Source organism: Pholis gunnellus (assembly GCF_910591455.1).
Source record: "Pholis gunnellus genome assembly, chromosome: 12".
NCBI classification, from domain to species: domain Eukaryota; kingdom Metazoa; phylum Chordata; class Actinopteri; order Perciformes; family Pholidae; genus Pholis; species Pholis gunnellus.
The window spans coordinates 3,601,012-3,623,278 of NC_136539.1; the positions used below are offsets into that span (position 1 = coordinate 3,601,012).

General features: G+C 47.5%; 1 protein-coding gene across 1 annotated transcript in view; it reads right to left on the minus strand.

The window, feature by feature from the left end:
* Positions 1 to 7,280: 7,280 nt before the first annotated feature.
* bcor (BCL6 corepressor) overlaps positions 7,281 to 22,267 on the minus strand; it is a gene marked incomplete at its 5' end in the record, with an annotated part of 30,290 nt that continues 15,303 nt past the window's right edge. Inside the window, 8 exon segments of the mRNA XM_079170214.1 lie at positions 7,281 to 7,825; positions 7,936 to 8,089; positions 8,229 to 8,306; positions 10,456 to 10,601; positions 11,277 to 11,443; positions 17,554 to 17,862; positions 19,188 to 19,501; positions 20,914 to 21,265. Coding sequence (XP_079026340.1) covers positions 7,495 to 7,825; positions 7,936 to 8,089; positions 8,229 to 8,306; positions 10,456 to 10,601; positions 11,277 to 11,443; positions 17,554 to 17,862; positions 19,188 to 19,501; positions 20,914 to 21,265 — 1,851 coding nt within the window. The 3' untranslated portion in view covers positions 7,281 to 7,494.

Genomic DNA, 22,267 nt, shown 5'->3' on the forward strand with positions numbered 1-22,267 from the left:
TTCAACATACCACACTCCTGTTCGGTGCTGCTTGTGTCCTGTGGTTCAGGAGGTCCTCCTGGTCTTCTCCCCAGCCTGTCTGTCGCTGCTGCTTCGAAGCTCAGTCAACATATGCCTGCTCTCTAGTTACCTGATGGGCTGCAGGTGTGACCTCTATCACCTCCCACACCCTGAGCTTGGGGATCCGCCAGGTTTGCCACGACGTGTAACAGTTAATTTAAAGTCACAGAGAAAAATGTTTTAGGAGTTGTATACTTAGTATAGTGTATATACACGTAAAGTGTAAGTATTGATCATATGCTGTCTGTGCTGGAAGGTACCAGATGTTTTGGTATTACTAATTCAGCTTCTTTCCATCTCCGCTGTACTGACATTAACACACAAAGATGACCCATTTATTTCGAACTGATGAAACAGACACTGTGTTTGGGATTTACCATCACAGCAACATACGTATACTGCAGGACAGAACTAGAATTATAACCCAAAGCACAACAGCTGCATAGAATTATGGAGGCAATACTCTGAATAAAGTGAAATTATATTATTCAAACTAAATTTGAACAAAAATCTAGGGTCAAGTTACACTCATATTTACAGTTATCTGAACAGTTTTTCCTCTGTCCTCAACAAATGCCACCTTGAACAAGAAGTGTAAAACTTCACCTTTCTTACAAGGAAATATTAACAATATCTTCCTCTACTCCTACAATAGTATTGTAATGGTGTCTTGTAAAGGATCAAAAGGATCAGTCTCAAAAGTTGACACTCTGGTACGACGCAGAGAGAGGCTCATCCTTAACCAGCCAGCAGCTTCAGTGGCACAAGGTAGCAGATCCTCCGCCATCTTGACTGGACAGCCTCCCGAAGCCAACACATTAGGAATTCCTCTGCCTAAAATATGTTAAAAGTATAGGAACAAGGTTACTGTCACAGAGCAAACTGAGCTACACATAGGGGGCAGGTAAATTGAAAAATGTAGGTAGCCTAAACAAAATTCTAGAATGAAATTGTACATTGTAATCCTGAGCATGGAACAATTAAGACAACTCAACAAAATCGTAGTGTACATATAAAAACAACAACATTGTTTTAATGGCATTCCTGAACAAACAAATTTCTCCTCTTTCTTCAAGTTACGGTGACAACGTAAACCTTTGTCAAGTAATTGCAGCAATCAGTCCAATTCAAGCACCGGCAGCAGCTAGAGTGTGAGGATCTGAACCTGGTGCTCTGTGGGCATTCCAGGATTCTACAAAACGGTTCAGACCCACACGGGTGACCTGGCATGCAAAAGTTGACACACAGAATGTGACAGTCCCACCCTCCATATTGATGACCTCTTGATTCCTCGAATGTGTCAGGCAGGCCTTAATTGGGTCATTAACCCTTTTGTTTACTATAGGAAACAACGCATCCATAAAAATTGCATTTTGTTGAAGGGATCTGTTTCTAAATTTCCAGTATTCCATTTTATTTCCATTGATAGACTCATCCATTAAATGAGGTATAGCTTATGAAATATCATATTGTAATGTAGACATTTTTGATAGCTTATAGTTAGGGCTGGCTCAGGTTTGCCTTGGACCAGCCTCTAGCTGGTATAGGCCTAGACTGCCGGAAACACTGAGCTCCTCTCTCCTCATCTCTCTCTCCTTCTGTATGAATTCATGTCCCATTAATGCTCATTACTAACTTTGCTTCTTCCCCAGAGTCTTTGTGCTTTCTCACCTCGCAGGTTCCCGTGGATCCTGGTTATAGCTGGACCCTGGTCTTGCCTCCTGCCGTGGTTTTGTCATATGCATTGAATGTGTTGTTATGTTGTTCATTCTGTATACATAACATCAAACTCTCAACACGTAGGTTCTGAAAGTGAACGAGGAAAAATGATGCATTATTCGATACTATAATCCACATAATATAACCAAAAATAACCTACCAATGTTGATGCCATCTGAGTAAATGGAGGTATCTGTATAGCTAGCCAGTTTGCCCTGCAGGAAAAGGCTCAGGTAAAACTCGGTACCACAGTCTGTTCGAAGTTGATTAATCCATGATTAGGCACTGCTTGCCTTAAAAAATTACAAAACACAATTTGACAAAGCACTAATTTATTTTGTAATGGGTGTCTGGGTATCTACCACACTGAACCTCTGAAAACATCCCCACTGTCCTAATAGTCAGTCAATCAGTCAGTTCAGCTTGTTTTCAAAATACTTGTCACTAATCTTGACTCAATTTGAACTTATGTTGATGCTGAAAAACAATATCTGTTAGGAGGAAGATTTTAGCCCAGAAAAAAGGGTTCATTGGTCTTTTCCTTAGAAATCTGCTAATAATATCTTTTATGTAACACAGAAAAATGAAACAGGACTTAATACCAACAATTAAATAATGCTGCAAAACAATATTAACATGAGACTACTTATATACACACACACACACACACACACACACACACACACACACACACACACACACACACACACACACACACACACACACACACACACACACACCTGTAAAGCTCCTCATAGATGGTGAGCTTATTTTAAACCATGGGGTGACCCTACAACATGGGTCACCCCAAAGATAACCACCAGTTTTTCATTTTGGTCAAAATGAAGTTTCTGTTAGCAGTGCTAGTGTGGACGGAAAGCATTTCAAAACGATGCAAACACTCCAGCTGCTCTGCTAGTTCATTTATATACAGGTTGAGTAATGTCGGACTTGAACAGCATCCTCGCTTCACACCGCGAGTCAAATACTCTTTTCTTTGATTGTTAATTTTCACAGCACACAGGTTGTCACCGTACATACATTTGAAACGGTCATATATCTTACCACCTATTCCACTTTGGAGGCTTTTGAAGAAAAGTCCTTCATGCCAAATGGAATCAAAGGCTTTTTTAAAACAGTAGGAAGAGGATGCATCGAGGAGAGGGCGACCAGTCACAGAGAAAACAGGAAGTAAAGGAAATGTTTTAGGAGTTGCACACTTATAGATGTTTTTGTGTGGATCATTCACTGTTGCATGTAACTTGACTGTCACCGTTTACTGTTTTACAGGTCATTTATACTAATACCTGACATGGCTTTAAAACTACTGTTAGCTTATTTTTGCTCTACAAACATTTTAAAATGCAAATATTTAGATAAGGGAAAGCATTTTTATCTGATTTCTTTGGCGCCAAACGGTGACAGTAGAATTTGTAGTATAATAGAAATAGTGTTTTAGGAGTTGCAAAACACAACACAACAGTTACACCTTCTCAAATTCTTCACTGCAGGTGCCCGAATCCTATTCTACAAATCACAGATGAAGAAACTCACACACGCACATTTTTGCTACTGCAGTGAATATGGTGCAAAACACATTCACACACAAACATGTGAAGTTATGGACAAAATAAATGTGTTTTTTCTTGGATAATTTTCAAGCACAAACACAAGTTAATAACTATAGGTGCTTAAATCTGCCGCTACAAGTCTTAAATTCTACTTTTTCGCTCACAAATGACGAGCTCCACGCACTCTCACTTTTGCACCACATAACGTGGAGCAAAAGGGTTTGTGTACCCTGTAGACGACGCAGTCAACATGGTCCTTCATTTCATCCTCCAGCATCTGGACACCTGCGCCAGGATCCTGTTTTTGAACACCATCATCCCGTCTCTGCTGCATGATAAGCTTTCTAAGCTGCACGTGCCCGACTCCACCTGCAAGTAGATATCAGCCTTCCCGTCTGACAGGAAGCAGCACGTGAAGCTGGGAAAACACGTCTCAGCCTCCCGGACCATCAGCACCGGTTCCCCCCAAGGCTGCGTTCTTTCCCCTCTGCTCTTCTCCCTGTAAACCAACAGCTGCACCTCCAGTCACCAGTCCGTCAAGCTCCTGAAGTTTGCGGATGACACCACCCTCATTGGACTCATCTCTGGTGGGGATGAGTCCGCCTACATGTGGGAGACTGACCATCCGGTGATCCGGTGATAGTCTCTTGACTATTTGATATCTCCCTCGTCTCTCCCCAGTGTGTATGGCCCAATGTTAATGTCCCCCCCCCCCCCCCCCCCCAAGCATAAAACCCTGAACCCTCAGGGACTACTGACATCACCTGTTAAATGGTTGAGTGTGAAAGACTGTTAGGGCTTCAAATGGTGTTACAGCACTTTGCAGCAACATATCACGTTACCACGACAGTGTCATGTTATGTTATGTGCAATTGTCGGGGTTTTATTTTATACTTTTTACTCCCTGATTTGAACGTCTTCCAGGGTTTTGCGTCACGAGATGAAAGTTATTTGTCAAATAATCTATTTACTCGTTTTTGTCAAAACAGCTTCAATAACAAAATGAAAAGAAATAGTTCATGAATAAAGCAGCTGTGTAAAATAATCTCTGCTTGCATGTGTTTTGATTGGCTACCGAGCGAGGACCATTTGGGGTTCCAGCGAGACAGTTTAGAGAAGAGTGTGTAGAATGCACTTTCCAGAAACGAATATAATGAATGCTACACACGTTATAAACCAGATTAAACAGCAACATCTGGGCAACACTACCATGTAAGTCATTTTTTACACACTCCAAACACAATTATAAACAACTAATATAAGCAACTAAGACCTACCACAATATCACATATTTGTCGCCATGACTCGGCAAACTACCACTCCTAAAGCTACGAACAAAAAGCTAACGGCTGACCACCTACACATCAGAAAGCATGAGAATTCGACACAGAATCTAGAGATATCTTCAGAATTTCTCTCTGTGAAACCACTACAGAGCTGTTAGCAAACAAACGCCAGAACAACAAACAGCTTCACCGAAATAAAGCACCTCACCTTTACGCTGAATCATGAAAAGACCGGCATCATTTCCCGTTTGCCTGCTAAACACTGTTGCTATGTATGTCCTGTTTGTTTCTCATCTGTTTCCTGGAGAAGGGGGGGGGGGGGTCAACCTAACGTGTGGGACCCCTGGGTAAGGGCTTAGACTTTTGGCGAATGGAATTTTACTCTCGGGGGTGCGCGGCGTTTTTTTGATTTCTACTGGCTAAAGACTCTGTCAATCAACAACAGGCTACTACTACCGCATTCCTGAGAAAGAGGTGTCATTTTCTAAAATTGACCAATCAACTGCAGTCAGATGAGAATGGATCCATGGTTTACAGCCTTAGAGGGGATTCTGGCTCTCAAAATGATGCCAAACTGCTGTATTTGGATAGATTGAACACTATTAGTGATAAAACAAGCTGGAACAGCTGGTTCCAAAATGACAATTTTGCTTGACCCTGCTGGACCTCTCTGTAGCAAAACCTCTATAACTTTGTCCTGCTTCACTTTATCAAAGCCACATTTTTTTTGAGACCACTGACATGTTGTGCTATGATTTTTAGGCTAGCCAGGGCCTCATTTCAAGAACAAAATAGCAATAAAAGTGCTTTTTTTTCCAGGCGAACCTGAAACTTTTAAATTTGAGCTGTTCCATCCTCATTTACTCTTAACCAGTAACATATACCGGTACACTGATATTTACACATCTCAACAAATCTCACAAGTGTTTCCATTATTATAACATCAAAATTATTAAAATAGACCTTGTAGTTACAGAATTAGTCTTTTTGGAATGGGTATGCAATTTTCGAACAGATGCCTAAAAATAGGGCTAGGTATTAAAGACCCAAATGTTTTTGTGTAAATGTAATTTGCCAGGCTGAACATCCATTGTTGGCTTCCACTGGTAGCCCCGTGTTTAACATCGCATTGCTGTGAATTGTGGGTAATCCCCTCAGGCAAAGTCTGAAGAAATGCGGACTTTCAGAAAGTGTTCATAAAGGGCTCAACATGTCTGTGAGAGAGCCCTCAAACCCTTGAAGATTTGACAGTGGGACAACCCAAAACCCTCATGGACTATGCGGAAACACGCCTCTCTGAGAGTGTGAAGATTCTATTCACACTCAAAAAAAGGGCCAGAAAAGCTGCTCCGAAGTACTCAGTAAGTAACAGACTAGAGCTATCCAGTAATAATAACAGACTTAAAGCAAACAAAACGTGGTCAGTCATATTTCATAATAATATTATAGTACTTTATTGCCTAATTCCTTGTATGTGTAACATACTTGGCAATAAACAGTTCTGATTGTAAATTTCAGCGATCTTGCACTTACTGAACAGCATCAATATATATATATATATATATATATATATATATATATATATATATATATATATATTTTTAAACCAACCCCAAACTGGTGGCCCATTAGTTTCACAGTGTAATATCAGCTGTTGTACACCGGAGGGCGCTGCAGGCCACGTGCTTTTCTGCACAGAGGCAGTAAATGGGAGTCGGGGAGTTGTTCAGTCGTGGTTGCAGAAATAAATCGCATGGCAGAAACAATACAAAATGATTCCAAAAGATGGCAATGTAGGATGGTGTTGTTCACAGCTTGGTGACACACACGAGTTGCGGTCAATAATTAGGCGAGAAGATTCAATTTGACAGAGCGAGCCGGTGAAACGGAAGTTTCCACAGCCCCGTTTAATTCAACGATGACAAAAGAGGCACAGGAACATGGGTCATCTTGCAGTTTGTATATTTATTTTAAAGCAACTTCTTTTGTAAAATATAAATACAAATTATGAGATATTTAATTACAAAGTTAAAACAAAAACTGAACACACCAAAAAAAAGACTTTACTGCAGTAGCCTCCCTGTTATATACAAGCTCTGTGCCGAAGGGTAAATATCAACATTATCTTAAAACGTTATTATACAAACAGTTGTGTAGTTTTGCGTGTTAAATTACAGACTAAACAGGAAGCAAAACTCGGAACATAAAGAAGATACAACAGAACAGCCCCGAGGCTCAAGCCAGCGCTGAAGTCTGAGAAAAAAAAGAGGAAAAAAGCCAGGACATCATGTGCTTCCTATAAACACAAATACCACATTCAATAGCACAGTCCCAGTCCTATCCTGTACAGCTACACACATGCACGATGTGCTGCGCTCGCACACTCCTAATCGCTGACAACACGACTACACTCTGTTGCCGTACAAAATCTTTCAGTCGTCGTGAGTAACATCCGAAAGAAAAACGTTAGATATTTTATATATATATATATATATATGTATATATATATATATATATATATATATATATATATATATATATATATATATATATATATATATATATATATATATATATATATTTATTTATTGATTTATACATATATTAATTTATAAAAATAAGACCATTATCAAGTCTATTGAGTCACTAATGTATTGATCCTCGGTTAACGGAGAGAAACGTTTCAGCAGCCCGATCAGCCCGCCGGTCAGTCCATCTGTACAGTGCTGGTCCAGAGCAGGGCCGACGCATGGGAACGGAGAGTCCGGCTAAGGCATGTCATCGCGACCCCTGGTTGGTTCTAAAGCAAACTGCAGTCGGTACGGATCGCGGTTCTGGGTTCGGTAGCTCCGGGGGGGTCAGGAAGAGCCCACCTTGTGGATGGCCTTGATTTTGTCCTTCAGTCTGTCCACTGGGCGGTCCCAGCGGTCGTCCAGACACTCCAGCGTGGAGCCCAGGAGAGCGGCCAGCTCGGCGCTGTCCTCCACCAGGTCCAGCAGGTCCTTGCTGTCCGCGTGGAAGCCCTCCAGCTCCTCCGGGCAGGAGAAGAGCTGCGACAGGAAGGCCTGCCGGTAGAACTCCGCCTCGGCCACCGTCACCACCTCCATGTGGGGGAAGGCCTGTCGGAAGCCGCGGCCCGACATCCGGAGCCGACGCAGCACGTCGGACAGGAGCAGCCAGTTTCTTGGCCTGAAAGGGGGGACAAGCAACGTTTAGAAATGATCGGGCCGACAGCGACGCAATTTTCTTTTTCTTTTCTTTTTTATAAATGCGAGTCTGCTCCTGAGATCAAAGCTCACCCCTGAGAGAGGGACACCTGGATGTTGTAGCACGGCAGCAGAGGTCGGTCAGAGAACTCGAACTCGAACACCTCTCTTTTATCGTCCTCGTCCTCGTCCTCCGGGCCCGGGGGGTCGGCCAGGATGTCATAGACACCTCCCTCCTCGCTCAACTCTGAGGCAAACACAAAAGAACAATACATGAATAATTCTGAGGGAGCGTCTCCATCATCGTGAAGGACATTGGAAGACATTGGAAGATGTTTGAAAAAGGGCCTCGTCAGCGCGAAAAACAAACGCGCGGCAGTACTCACCACACACGGCGCTGCCGTAGAACTCCCAATAAAGCCCCGGGTCGTCATCCGCGCGGCCCTGAAGGTCGGAAAAATAATCTATGGAGAGAAGAGAGGAGCAGAGCCTGTTATTCAAGAGCCGGGGCCTTGGGGACAGACAACGAGGCCGACGCGACTGCCCTTTAAGACTACAGCGGGAAAATGGATAAAGAGCGCAGTAAAATGGAAGAGGGGGAGGAGGAGGAGGGGTGGTGTCGAGAGAGAGAAAAGAGAAACAAACAGAGCAAATGTGTTTTGGGGGGTGGTGGTCAGGGGCCAGCGGCTGTACCACGGGGGAGGAGAGCGACTGTCTCCGCTGGGTTAGAGCTGGCTCAGCTCAGAACGGAGCTGCCAGGAATCAAACAAGAACCACACACATTCGCTGAGTCCACACACACACGCACGCACGCACGCACGCACATTTAGAGCGAGAGGGCTGGAGACAAACAAGCAGAGGGAGCTGGATAAGCACACACAGCGAGAGCAAAGTGTGTATTCAGCACGCGCGCATACACATTCGCAGAGTGAGAGCTGGGCTTTGTGCCAGTGCTGAGGCGTGGGGCGTCTGGCGTGTGTTTGGAGGGATTAACGGCCTCCAGATGAGTGGGACCAGGTGGAGGGAGGGCGGCAATCGCTCGCTCGTTTTTTTTTTTTCCCTCCGGTGCTCGATCTTCCCCCACGCTCCCCTGCTCCGTCAATCCGGCAGCCATCGATCCATCCGGCCACGCTCTTTTCAAAATTCAGCACCACCTTCCCCCCAGCCGTCCATCTATAAATCTCCATTTTCGCGCTCAACCTGCTCGCTCGCCCTTTTGCTGCCGTGCGTCCACTCACACCTGCTCGTATCCCCCTGCGCCTCGTGTCTTCTCGCTAAAGCCCCACGCCGCGTTCTCAGATAATCGGGTTTAACTGGATGTTCATGTAATATTAAGGGGCTGGCTGCGGAGGGAGCGTGCGCCTGTGTGTGCGCGTTCATTTCCTCCTCAAACTCTGCTGCAAAAACATTCAGATGAGGAGCCCCCCCCCCCCCCCCGGTCCACGAATACAGAGCGCGTCAGACTCGAGCGTGACGGCCTTGTGAAAAGACACACACACACACACACACACACACACACACACACACACACACACACACACACACACACACACACACACTTACTTACTCAGTCAGTCGCTCGCACGCACGCATACAAAAGCAGAGTCTCCAGCCAGAGCGAAGCCCATTTCCTGCACATACACTGAGCAAACACAGTTGGCGTTGCTAAGTAACCAGATAGAGGAGCTCAGAGGCAGCAGCACGCAACCAGGCGGGCTGAGGCTCCACGTCTAACAGGTGGTCGAGGGAGGGAGGAGGAGCGAGGGGGGGGGAGCCGGAGGGAAACGGGATGACAGAGACAGACACATCTTGTAGCCCAGGTTGGGAGGTGGAGGGTGAGGATTTACAGAGAGGGACGCTGTAACAACTACAGGTTGCACAAAGGTCAGAGCGTTGGAGGAACTGCAAACAGGGAATGAGCCAATGAGCATTGGGGGAAACAAGGTTGCAGGGAACCAATCTTTTCAACAGTTTACCCTCGCCCCCACCTCGATATCAACTCTCTGGTGCATTTGCTGTCTGGAAACCCTTTAATCTCCATTTTTCATTCACCTTGTTTGTGGTCAAATGCACAGTAAAAATCTAATTTCCTGGCTCTTGCATTCCACTTTGTCCGCACGAGGGAGGAAACTTTCAGTGACTGCACTCATTGCAAAATAGTTCTATTAGTATATTGTACACTGTAAGGCATTTCAATCAGACTCTCAGATTCCCCCCCAAAATACGAGATTATATCCTCTGTATTTTTTTTGTGAGCTACGTTGACATTTACTGATTTTAATGTCTAACTTCCACTAATAAATTCCTTTTTTTGTTCTTCAAACCAGCCTTATCCATTAAAATGCATTTTAATTTTCTGACTTAAACAGGAGTTCTCCAATGCTCCCTTCCTCGCTTTTTTGTATATTGTAGCCGGGAAACTACATTTGATCCAACTCATCAAACCAGTCCAATCCAGGTTCAGAATCTGAAGGTGCCCTGAATAGTTATGTGTGCTCTCAAATGGCACAGATAGTCTAGTCTTTGAGAGTTTCCAACAGGGGGGAGGGTGCAGCTAAATGACGTCAGTATTTCTAAATCCCCGGCTGAACGGTGTCGGGATTGGGAACTCACCAGTGAGGAAGCGCTCCATGCCGTCGCTGTGGGTCATCTTCAGCAGGCCACGGCCAGAATATGTGGCCAGGGTGGGGTCAGCGCCGTAGGACAGCAGGACTCTCACTACGTCCAGGTGGTCGTTCTCCACAGCGTCGTGGATCGGCCTAGACGCACACAGATGTACACGTTAAAGACGACCAGGCACTGGCAACATTTGTATGGGCAAAAAAAAAGTAATCGTGATACTGTGAAAACTGGTAGCTTCTAGGTTATTTCAGCAGTATTGTCACAGGTAGAGTTTCTCAAATTTGCCCACATAAACCACTTTGTCTCCTGCAGCAAGGCAAACGTCGCTCCACCTGCACGTCGCCAATATAGCTTCATGTGCACAAAGTGAAATGTAATTTATAATCTCTACAGCCTTTCGTATTCGCAAAGGCCTCACCTATATAGCTGCAACACGAATGTCACAAATCTGTTAGTGGTTTAATATGAGCAACTGCACAATGCACCGTTAAGACCGGTTTCCCAGAACAGAAACCCTGCTGTACGTTTTTAATAACACAGCGATGAAAGCACTAGCCTTTCCCATTTAAAACCGCAGCTAATCTCTCAAATCACTGCTCTTGTCTAGCAAATAGAAAAGCAATCCCAGAATTGTTTTGCTATGAGCAATCTCAAGTGACGCTTGCCCTGTTAGAACATGCAGGAAAAAAAGAAAAAAAGCTACAATCAGTGTTTGCGCTGTGCACATTAGCCGTGTTTATGCCAGCAGGCGATTTGTGCGGCGTTTTTTTTGTGTTTTGCGTTTGTGCATACGAACGGAGGCGTCCGTTTACCTGGTGCCATCCTGCGCGCTGCAGTTGATGTCGGCCCCGTAATCCAGCAGGTGCTGGACGATGCTGAGCCAGCCGCGGGCACACGCCTCGTGGAGAGCGCAGTACCCGGCGTAGTCTCGGTGGTTTACCTCGCATACTCTGTTCTCCAGACAGTACAGCACCACCTCCTGAAGAGAGATAGCCAAAACAAGAGGGAGAGAGGGGTTTAGTTTGTGTGTGTGTGTGTGTGTGTGTGTGTGTGTGTGTGTGTGTGTGTGTGTGTGTGTGTGTGTGTGTGTGTGTGTGTGTGTGTGTGTGTGTGTGTGTGTATGGATACATGTGTGGCAACAACCCAAGCAATACGAGACCAAATGCGCGAGTCAGAGCAGACACATACGCAAACAGGCCTTCCCTTTTACAGTTCCTGTGGGAGCGAAATTAGGGAAAGGAGGAAGTGAGTGTGTTCCTGTGCCGGACAAACGCGCACACACACACACACACACGCACAAATGCTCCATAGTGCCTGAACTGGCGCCAAAACACATCGAGGAGACTAAGTGTGACTCAACTGCATTTCGCCTGCCAGAATCCGCTTGTGCACGCACAAGTGTGTGTGTGTGTGTGCGTGTAAATGTGTGCGCCGTGGTTGGGCCCGGACGCCACTGTGGGCAGCCGGTTACGATGGTTGGGCTCCGAGCACAGCGTAATGGAAGCAGAACAAAGAGATTGGACGGAGACGCTCGAGAGCTGGAAGCGTTTCCTCCGGTCTAGGGCTGTGACAGTTGGGCATCCAGCACTAAGTAGTCAGACTGGTTTTTATTGGACTGGAGCGGCGTCTGCTGCCACCAAACAGAGGAGACGGGGAGATAGGGAGTGGGCCAGCAGTTTGTCGATAAAGGCCTGTCCGCCTCAAACAAGTGTGTGTTCCAACACTGTGGGAATGTGTTTGTATCTGTGTCTTAGTGTGGGACTGGGCAGAAGTATTTGCAGACGATTGAAAAACAAATATATATATATTTTTTCTCTCTATCTTTGTGTGTGTGTGTGTGTGTGTGTGTGTGTGTGTGTGTGTGTGTGTGTGTGTGTGTGTGTGTGTGTGTGTGTATATATATGCATGGAAGACTCATGCGTCCACACACACTCATACTCCGTCCTGCTAACAGTCCTGTGCCGAGGGGAGGAAAGCTGCTCATCTGAACCTGGGGAATGACTCCAAACTTCCATTTCTATGCTAATTCTAGCCTGCCGTCTAGTCCAAGTATTTATCTCACTCTCTCTCTCTCTCTCTTTCGGCACAGGGCGGACGGGAGGAAGGGGACAGGCAGGTAACAGAGGGGGAGAGAGAACAGGCTGACGACGGAGGGATGAGAAGAGGGCCGAAGAGGGCGGAAGAACGGGAGAAAGTGAGAGGCAACACCCCCGACAGATGACAGATTAATGAATCTGTGGACAAAATCTGCCGGGGCCGTCCTCTGGGCTGCAGCTGATAGTAACACGAGATGAAAGGGTGGGGGTGTAGGGGGTTGGAAGTGGAAGTGTGAAGTAAGTGTGTGTGTGTGTGTGTGTGTGTGAGAGGGGGGGTGGTAGTAGTGATAGGAGTGAACAGAGGACTACTGAGCCGTGGAGGAAGGAGAGACAATGAGGAAAAGGAGGGGGAAGAAGTGGAAAGAGGGATCAAGAGAAAAGAAGTGAGCAAAGGAAAAAAGTGCGAGAGAAAAAGGGGTGGGGTGGGGGGGACAGCGCTCCAACTGGTTCCCGCTCCCTGCCAACACTCTGTTTGCCTGCTGGAGAGCGATTCAGGAGCGCTGTGCCGAAGCTCCCCTCTGGGGGATTCCACTCGCTCTCCGTCTGTGTGTGTGTGTGTGTGTGTGTGTGTGTGTGTGTGTGTGTGTGTGTGTGTGTGTGTGTGTGTGTGAGTGTGTGAGTGAGGGAATGAGAGCAAGTGTTGCAGAGACTGACGGGTAAAGGGTCGATATGCAGCCCAAGTGTGTGTAGTTTGTGTTTCTGCGTGTGTGTGTTCGTGCGTGTGGAGGAGGCATAGCGCTAAACCTCCGAAGCCGTGTTTAATATCGCTGGGAGACAGCGAGGAGCTTAGCACGAGAGCCCCGGCTTCCCGCCACACACACACACACACACACACACACACACACTCCTCCGCAGTAAAATGAGACCCCCCCCCCCCTCCTCCTCCTCCTCCTCCTCTCCCCATCTCGCTCTTTCCCTCCGTCCTCTAATCTCCCTCTCTAGAATGCTTCCCTGCGCTCGCCTGCAATCAATGCATCACTCAGACATTTAACCCCTTGCAGCTCTGCTTTGTATGCTCCTAAAATACAACAGATGTGTGTGTGTGTGTGTTACATGTGCAGGTGATGCTTGAGTGGCTTTCGCTGTACGATGAAGAGCCAAAAGTCTAAGCGGTGAAGTTGGTGCGTGCCCAGACAAGTGAAGCGTGTGGGTGTTTTGTATCAGTGTGAGCCAGCCTGCAGTTGAACCACTGCTAGGGTAACAGAGGAATGTGGCCCTCTGGGGATGTCAGATAGTTAATTTATCTCACACTGCTCTTAGCTAACTAAAGAACAATCACCTGTTTTCATGTATCATACGCCTCCGGTCTCAGCCAATAACTTTCTCTGCGTATTAACGCTCACGCTAACCAAATGCTAATTGCCGAGCTACTGTGCTTAGCGAGCTAACAGGAAGTGTCTTAAACTTGCACTATCTCTACTGACCAGCTGGGGGCGACTCCTCTGGTTGTATAGAAGACTATGCGAAAATGACTCTACTTCTCTCTTGATTTATTCCCTCAGTAAACATTGTAAACATGAGTTTATGGTCTCAATCTCTAGTTTCAAGTCTTCTTCAATACAACATGATGTTCATTTAGTAAATTATGGTCCATTCAGAGTAAAATACACCATAAAGCAGGGTATGCTTTAGGGCGGGTTTACTGTGATTGACAGGCCGATGCCGCTACCAGAGCCATATAAGGCGTCTCTACCTCACTCCTGCTCATTCCAAATGAGTTAACTTCCGTTCATTGGTTGTGAAAAAAAGGAAAAAAGAAACGTAATTCAAGACAGCGAAGGCGAAATCTCCAAACTTGAGACTTCAAAACGTCAGTCAACAAACCAATGGGTGACGCCACGACAACTACGTCCACTTCTTATATACAGTCTATGCATGCTACCCACTACAGTAGCTAGCCTAATGCTAAAATGATGGCAGCGGCTAGTCAAAAGTGCTCGCCAAGATAGCTGGCGTGAAAACAGCTGACAACTACTTAGAAAAGTAGCTAGCTCGGTCGCTAACTAGATAGCCTACTAAGTTCAAATGGATAATTAAAGTGAATTTCTATATGTATGAATCGGAGTGACTTGGTTACAACTGAAATGCTTGATTCCTCTATTTTCTGTTCCCTCAAAGGTTGGCACTGTCAGGACTGTTTGCTATTGGTCAAAAGAGCAAATTTGCATGTCAACGTTTATCATAGTTTAACTTGAAAAATCAGTGGGAAATTACATCACAAGCGAATCCACTAATTGCCGCGGTTTTTGGTCCCAACAATGTTGCGATCGTAGATGCTGGTCCGACTGGGCACTTGAAAGGCAATCTAGTTTTTTTTTTCTCGGATCATACACGCGGATTTGAGGAGGAAAATCAGTCGTGATTCATGTGAGGAGAATAAATGACAGATTGCACCTTTATCTGAGCTTTCAATGGGCAGAGCCGAGAGGGGCCCCGGCACGAGGGGGAGAGGGATGAAGACATCCGCAGAATCTCTCCTCATTACCATTTCAAATGCTCAGAGAGCGAGGCAGACGCGGGAGACAGAGAGAGCGAGAGAGAGAGAGAGAGGAGAGAGAATAAAAGGGGAGTGAGGGAGGGGAGGAAGAAAGAGAGTGGGCTTTCATGTGCAGAGGCACGGATCGCGAAACTAAACGAACATGAAATATGCACGGTGTCGGCGGGCTCCGGGAACGGCGCAGAATAGTGCGTGTTAAATTAAATGCGTGCGTGCATGAGGGGGTTCTGCATGTGCAGGTCTGTGCACGAAGAACGGACGCCTGTGCTTACGCTGTAACAACCGCCGTTTCTGTGAAATTATGTGTGGCGAGCATGTGAGCCTTGTGTGTACGCATGTGTGTGATTCTGAATTTGCATGTGTGGGTCCGTGTCTGTGGGCGACAGCAGCGAGTGCGGAGAGCCGTCGCTGTGTGCAGCATATGGAGGAGAACACGTCAGGATGCCTGTGCTTATTGGGTCATAACGGGTGTTTCTCTGTGTGTGTGTGTGCTAGTAATCAGCATGTGAGCTGTGTGTGTGTGCGTGCCTCTGTCTCTCAGGCCCTCATATCTCTCTGCCTGTGTGTGATAAGCCCGGAGCTTGCGGCGCTAAAACACCAGCGTGAGACAAGCGCTCTGTGCGTCTACAGGCTTGTATGCAAGTGTGTGCGTGTGTGTGTGTGGGGCGGTATGCATAAATTGGTGTGTGTCTCTCTGTGCACGTCCTTGTGCGTGTGTGTGAGCCCCAGGGGTCTGCCCCAGGCTTATCACACACAGGCAGTGAGAGACGAGCTTCCTGAGAGGGGGAGAGAGGGAGAGAGAAAGAAAGGGAGGGGGGGATGTGTGTGTGTGTGTGGGGGGGGGGGGGGGGGTGTTGTTTGCGCAGCGGTCAGCGCCTTGTTTGTGTAGTCTCAGGTTTTCTCCTCCCTCCTCCCCTCTCCACACGCGGAGCGCAAGAAGGGAAAAATGCGAAGGGGGTAGGAAAAAAAAATAAAGAGGGAGAGAGCGAGGGAGGGAGGGAGGGAAAAAAACGTTCGAGAGAGACGCATAAATCAGAGAGACGAGCCAGCTTCTCTCCAGCACGGCTGACTGAACCCTGCTGCTGCTGCGCTGCACCCTGTGCGTGTGTCTGTGTGTGTGCGTGTGTGTGTGTGTGTGTAGGCTATATGAGCGAGGGAGAAAAACAGCCGCCGCCACTGCTAACCACAGTCACCACGGCACATTAGAGGGCCATTAGAACGCGATTATACTCCCAGTGCTTACCTCTCATTCACACTCTTGCTCTCTCTCCCTCTCACTCACTCTGACTCACACACATTCGCACGTAATCACGGACACACACGCGCGCACACCTCATCACCATAAATGTGTACGACAAATACACACGACCATAAAGCAAGCGGTTAATGAGCGACAAAAAGATACCCACACCTATTTACAGTTCTGTGAAGATACCTCTGCTGGTGATAAAAAAAAAAAATCATCACACACACACACACACACACACACACACACCATCAAAGAGGAGTGAGCGATGGGGTGGACATGAGGCACAATCTGCAGCTCAAGTGGCATAAAAACCACTTGGATCAATAAATCAATTTGTAAAATCTGTCAACAAGGGAGGGGGGAGGGGGGCGCTTAGGCTCACAAACACCAGGGGGATGAGGGGGAGCGAGGCGGTGGGCCATCGAACTTTAATTAAAAGCTTTCAGAGCAATGGGAGTTGAGAGACTCAGCAGAATATACGCCGGTCTCGTTCTTGTCGTGTATGTGCGGAGAATGAGAGGATCCGGTTTAGGAGCGAACGATCGGCAGCTACACACAAAGAAAGAAAAAAAGAAAGAAGAAAAAAACTCCCGATGCTAGAGAGAGGCAGCGAGCATCAGTCTCCGTATAATGATCCCACCGATCCCTCATGCTGTCTGCGCACGCACTTGCTTGTGTGTATGTGTGTGTGTGTGTGTGTGTGTGAGAGAGTGTGTGTCACACTTCGCCTCACGGAAAATTAATGAGATGTGAGAGCGGAGCGAGGCAAGAGGAGGGGAGGCGAGGGAAATGTGCGTGTGTGTGCGCTAGCGGGGGGGAGGAGGAGGAGGGGTGCCAACGACAATCTGAGTCACAAAGAGAGGAAGAGAAAGAGAGCGCTGAGAGGAAAGAAGGGGGGGAGCGGAAACCTAAGAGAGAGAGAAGCAAGAGGAGCAAAAACAAAACAAAAAAAAGATGGAGTATGGCAAGAAGAAAGCGCGAGTAAGGGTGAGATAGAAGGAAATGATGCAAAAAGCAAAAAGAGTGAGCTAGAAAGAGGAAGAATAGGACAGATGCAAGAGAAGAATGAGATGGAGAAAGACAATTTTGAGAAAAAAAGAGAAGAACCGTGTCTGCCAGAGTCAGACAGGAACAACGTAGGGGGAGAAAATGAGCTCAATTTAAGAAGAAGAGAGAGCGTGGATTTGTGTAAGTGTGAGGAGAGACAGAGATGAGGTGGGAGGACGACTTTGAGCGGAGCCCATTACCTCGTAGCCCAGCCGCGCCGCTCTCTGGAGCAGAGTCTCACCGGCATTCTTGTTCACGATCAGCCGACGAGCCTCTGGCGGGATGGGACGCACCGAGGGGGACTCGGCAGGGGGGGCCCTGTGCAGCCCCACCGCCGCCGCCGCCGCTGCCACCGCCTCCTCCGGCTGGATGCCGCACGCCCTGCCGTTCACCTGGGGCAGCAGGGTCGGTGGACAGAGCGCAGCGGGCGAGCAGGGCTTGACTGGAGAGCAGGGGTAATGATTAGGGGAGGAGGCTCCCTTCCTCGGAGCGCAGCGCTGCTTGCTCAGCTGAGGGGAGAGAGGGAGAGAGAGCGAGAGAGAGAGTGAGAGCGAGAGAGAGAGCGAGAGAGAGAGAGTTAGAGCCACTGCCACATAGCAGGCTGGACAAATTCACACGCACACATGGACACACTCATGGGCACGTGGATGAGATTACACACACAAGGAGATGCAGTTGTATGCATGCACACTCACACGTAATAGTTTTTTGGGATAAAATAAAGTGGCAAATAAAAAACTGGTAAAAGTATATGACATTGCGTCAGTGGTCACTACAAGGCCAAAATCCATCCAGAAAAAAAGAATACTAATATTTTTAATAAAGCTCAAAAAGATATTTTTCCTCTTACATATATAGCTCTCTTTTAAATAACACCCACATAAAGCTAGATGGGTTTTTCTTTCTTTCATTCATTCAGTTTTACAACGTATGTATATGTATGTGTGATTATTGTGTATGGAAGCCACGCTATATGCGTCACTGAAAGCGTTCACACCGACTGCTCACGCCCCAAACACTGGAGGTTGGAACGCCACTTTTCTTTGACCGCTGAAACAACAGAGCCCTCCGAGCGCAACACACGAGAGAGGGAGTTGCCTGCCTGCCTTTCTCTGTGTGTGTGTGTGTGTGTGTGTGTGTGTGTGTGTGTGTGTGTGTGTGTGTGCGCACGCACGAAAATTGCGTGCCCTCTCAGTGGAATTCCATGTCGAAGCAGCTGTCAGGCTGAGGAGAGCAGCGCGGGCGGAAAACAACTAGCCTCCTTTTTTTCCTTCTTTTTTTTCCCCTCAAATTTTCCCCGTGCTCGTTTTTTTCCCCCTCTCGTTTGAACTCGGGCACTTCATACGCTCCGCCACGGCTGCCACATTCCTCGCTGTGTGTGTGTGTGTGTGTGTGTGTGTGTGTGTGTGTGTGTGTGTGTGTGTGTGTGTGTGTGTGTGTGTGTGCACGTGCGCGATCGGCGCTGAGTGCGAAGTATAATTGCTCCGGGGTTTTGTTGTTATGTCAGGAATGCTCACAAACACGCAGACACTCACGGCCTTCGGCACGCACACTCGTGCACAAAAACGGCGTCGATGACACACGTTCAGACAATTAAGGGCCCGAGACAAACGCACGTGCATGCAGGCGCTCCGCAGGGAGTCGATAAGGGCATGAAGAGGTCAAAGCTCCAGCAGCCCTCTAAACATTGTAAACATACTTCCTTCCTCCCTCCCTCCCTCCCTCCCTACCTCTCCCAGCTGCATAATCAGAGGCGCCGACAGGCATACTGAAACAGACCCCGCTGCAGGAAATATCCAGATGTACCACGGCCAGGCACCCTATCAGCGCTCACCTTGTCATCTTCGGCTGCTCCCAGATCAGCCGCGCAACGCTGGCCTGGGCTGCTAGGTGTGGCCTCTTTCCTCCTCTCCCGCTCTCGCTCCCTCTGACTGGTGTGCTTGGTCTTGCACGGCCGCTTGCCCTTGGGTTTGTCCGTGTCACTATGGCGACGGGGCTTGACACAAGGGGGGCCTCCCGGGGGCGGCTCTGGGGCCGGAGAGGGGGGGCCCCTCCTGGGCTCCTTGAGGCCGCGGTCACCCAAGAAGGGGCCCGGCGGGTGCGCTCTGTCCTTCAGCTGGCCGAGGGGGAGGGGAGAAGTAGCTACTCCTGGAGCAAAGAGGGGGGGGGGGGGGGGGGGGGGAGAGGCAGAGTGAGAGGCTGATAGTGTGAGAGCTCAGTGGAAGGGGAGGATGGGAAGGTATTGCAAGGCCATCTCTCACCCTCTGTTGGTTTATTAATGAGCGCACAGAGCTGTCTGGGAGCGCAGCATGCCTGCTCGCTCCAAAAAAAAAAAAAGAAATTGCAAAAAAAAAAAAAAAATACACATACACACACACTCATATAAACATCCCCAACGTAACTTGTGCACACTCATTCACTGCAACAAGGACACCGCTAAGAGTAATCTCCTTAAACAAATGTAGTACTGTCTAGTTCCAGCCTCTAATAATACATATTTACACGAAAAATAAACACCTGCCCTTGAAACCACAATTTCAAAATGCTGTTTAATAGCTTAACGGGATACGGATAACTGCAAAGCATTACTAACTACTCGGGAACATGGTCTAGGTCTGATGTGTGTAACAACAGGACCTTTAGAATAAACAGTCAATGAAATCAGTGGTCGGCTGTGAACCAATGGAGAGAAAAGTGGAATTCTACATCTGTAGCAATAGAAACCTTTTAGAATGAGAGATTCTTAACAGTGATGAATGCATTCTGTCGGATTAGTGGAGTCCTGAAAAAAAAAAAAAAGACCACAGCCCTGACAGACACACTGTGGAATAACCACAATCATTGTAAAAACACGGCTGTTGCCAGGGTGATGTTATCTAAAAAAGGTAAGAGCGAGGAGAAAAAAAAAAGGGAAAAAATCAGTGGCCAATCAAGGCCTGTGGTTTCTGCAGGAAACATAAAACCAAAATCTCCCCTGCTTTATTCACTTCCTTTAATCTCTCTCCTGCTCTTTTATTCTCGCTTCGTCTGTGCCTCCCTCTGTCTCATTGTGGGCACTTCAACAAGGGAAAGCCCTGGTTTTAATAAGCACACACACACACACACACACACACACACACACACACACACACACACACACACACACACACACACACACACACACACACACACACACACACACACACACACCTTGAGGGGAAAAAAATTGAGAATAATCATTGATCACACATTAGTCACACCTGCCCACGCATATCTCCAACCACTTCCCTCATTCGCACGGAGCCCTATGAAGAAAAGCTCAAGAAAAAAAAAGAAAAAGAAAAGGGGGGGGTGGGGGGTCTTCAGGTCCCGTTTGTGATTCCCGAACCTTTCCTCTGGCAGGAGGAAGTATCCTCTACCTCACTTCCTCTGCCCTCTCCCCAGAAGCCTCACGGGAAATCCCCCCCCAAAGTCAGACCGCTCAACAAGAAAGTGAAACGTGAGCCAAAGATAGATTTCCGTTACCCTAGATGAACTCAGATGCAGCAGGGCGGTTTGTGCTGCCGACGGCTCATTCTTACCATTAAGTAGCTTCTCGCAGCCCCATTTCCTGTTGATCTCGGCTCTGTGCGCTGCGGCCCTGTCCTCCTGCTCACCGGGCCGGATCTTGCGCTCCCGCTGGTTCTGGACCAGGGCTGCCAATCGGGGCTGGGGCCACGCCCTCTCCTGTTTGATCAGGGGCCCGTCGGGAGAGGCCGCGCCGGCAGCAGGCTTGCTAAGCCGCAGTCCCTTCAGCTCGATGCAGACCTTGAGCTTCCGAACCTCGTCGTCGTCATCATCATCATCATCGTGGCCGGGGCTGGCCTGCTCGCGCTCATCTGCAGATAACAAACACAGAATTTGCATTATTTGCCATCCCTCATATAAAAGATTCTAGAAAAGATTAGATGGAAGAAAATTCTCCTTCATTTACGAAAGGTCACGAAAAACCCAAACAGCAATGCATGATGGGCGAGCTTGAACCCCGACAGTTTCTATTGCAAGTGTCTCAGTAGGTTTTCACTCCTTCAAAAGACACTACTCTCACCTTCTGCAGCGCATAAAAACTATTTTATGTACACACCCACGACTTGCAGACAACTGAGCACAAAGAACAAAGGCCATTAATCACTACATTCATATGGCTTGTAAAACCCCCTCTAAGCCTGACGTTTACCGCGAGTGCACAGAGGCAGCGAGCAGGACGCGAGAACGACAGATTGCGGAGCAAAAAGGGGAAGAGAAGTCAAGAACCGGGCGGAGACACAAAACAATAACGACTGGAGAAGCAGAGGGAGAGTTCTCCCCCTTGAAATTCACGGGGGACGGGTATTTGACTTGTCTGCCAGTGCCGGGGAGAGCGAGCGCGACACAGCATGCCAGAAAAAAAAAAGAAAAAAGGAAACCCAAACAGATGAGGGAAAAAAAAGAAAAGAGATGAAAAGAGCAGCTTTGAAGAGGGTGGGTAAGCACAGCGGAGGAACGGGAGAACTGAGAGAGAGTGAGAATGGCTGTCCCTCTTCCTCGCTTCTCTCTCTCGCACTCCGCTCAAAGGCAGGATTAAACACTTCTCTGAGCTGGCTGCCACACAGAGCGAAAGATGGGACAGGGGGTGGTAAGGGGGAAAGAGCGGGGCGGGGGGGGGGGGGGGGGGGGGAAGCAGGTTGAAGGTGGAATTGATTGGGAAAGAGGAAGCGACAAAAGGAATTGAACTTTTTTTTGACGAGGGATGAGACAGTGATCGGCATAACATAGGATGAATGGAAAAGAGTGGGCAGAATTAGAGAGATGCAGAGAGAGGAAAGCAGAAATGAGAGGTGGTGGTGGAGGGAAATTTGAGGAAAATGGAAGTGGCATGTGGGTGATGATGCGTACTCAAGATATTCTTACCCGTAG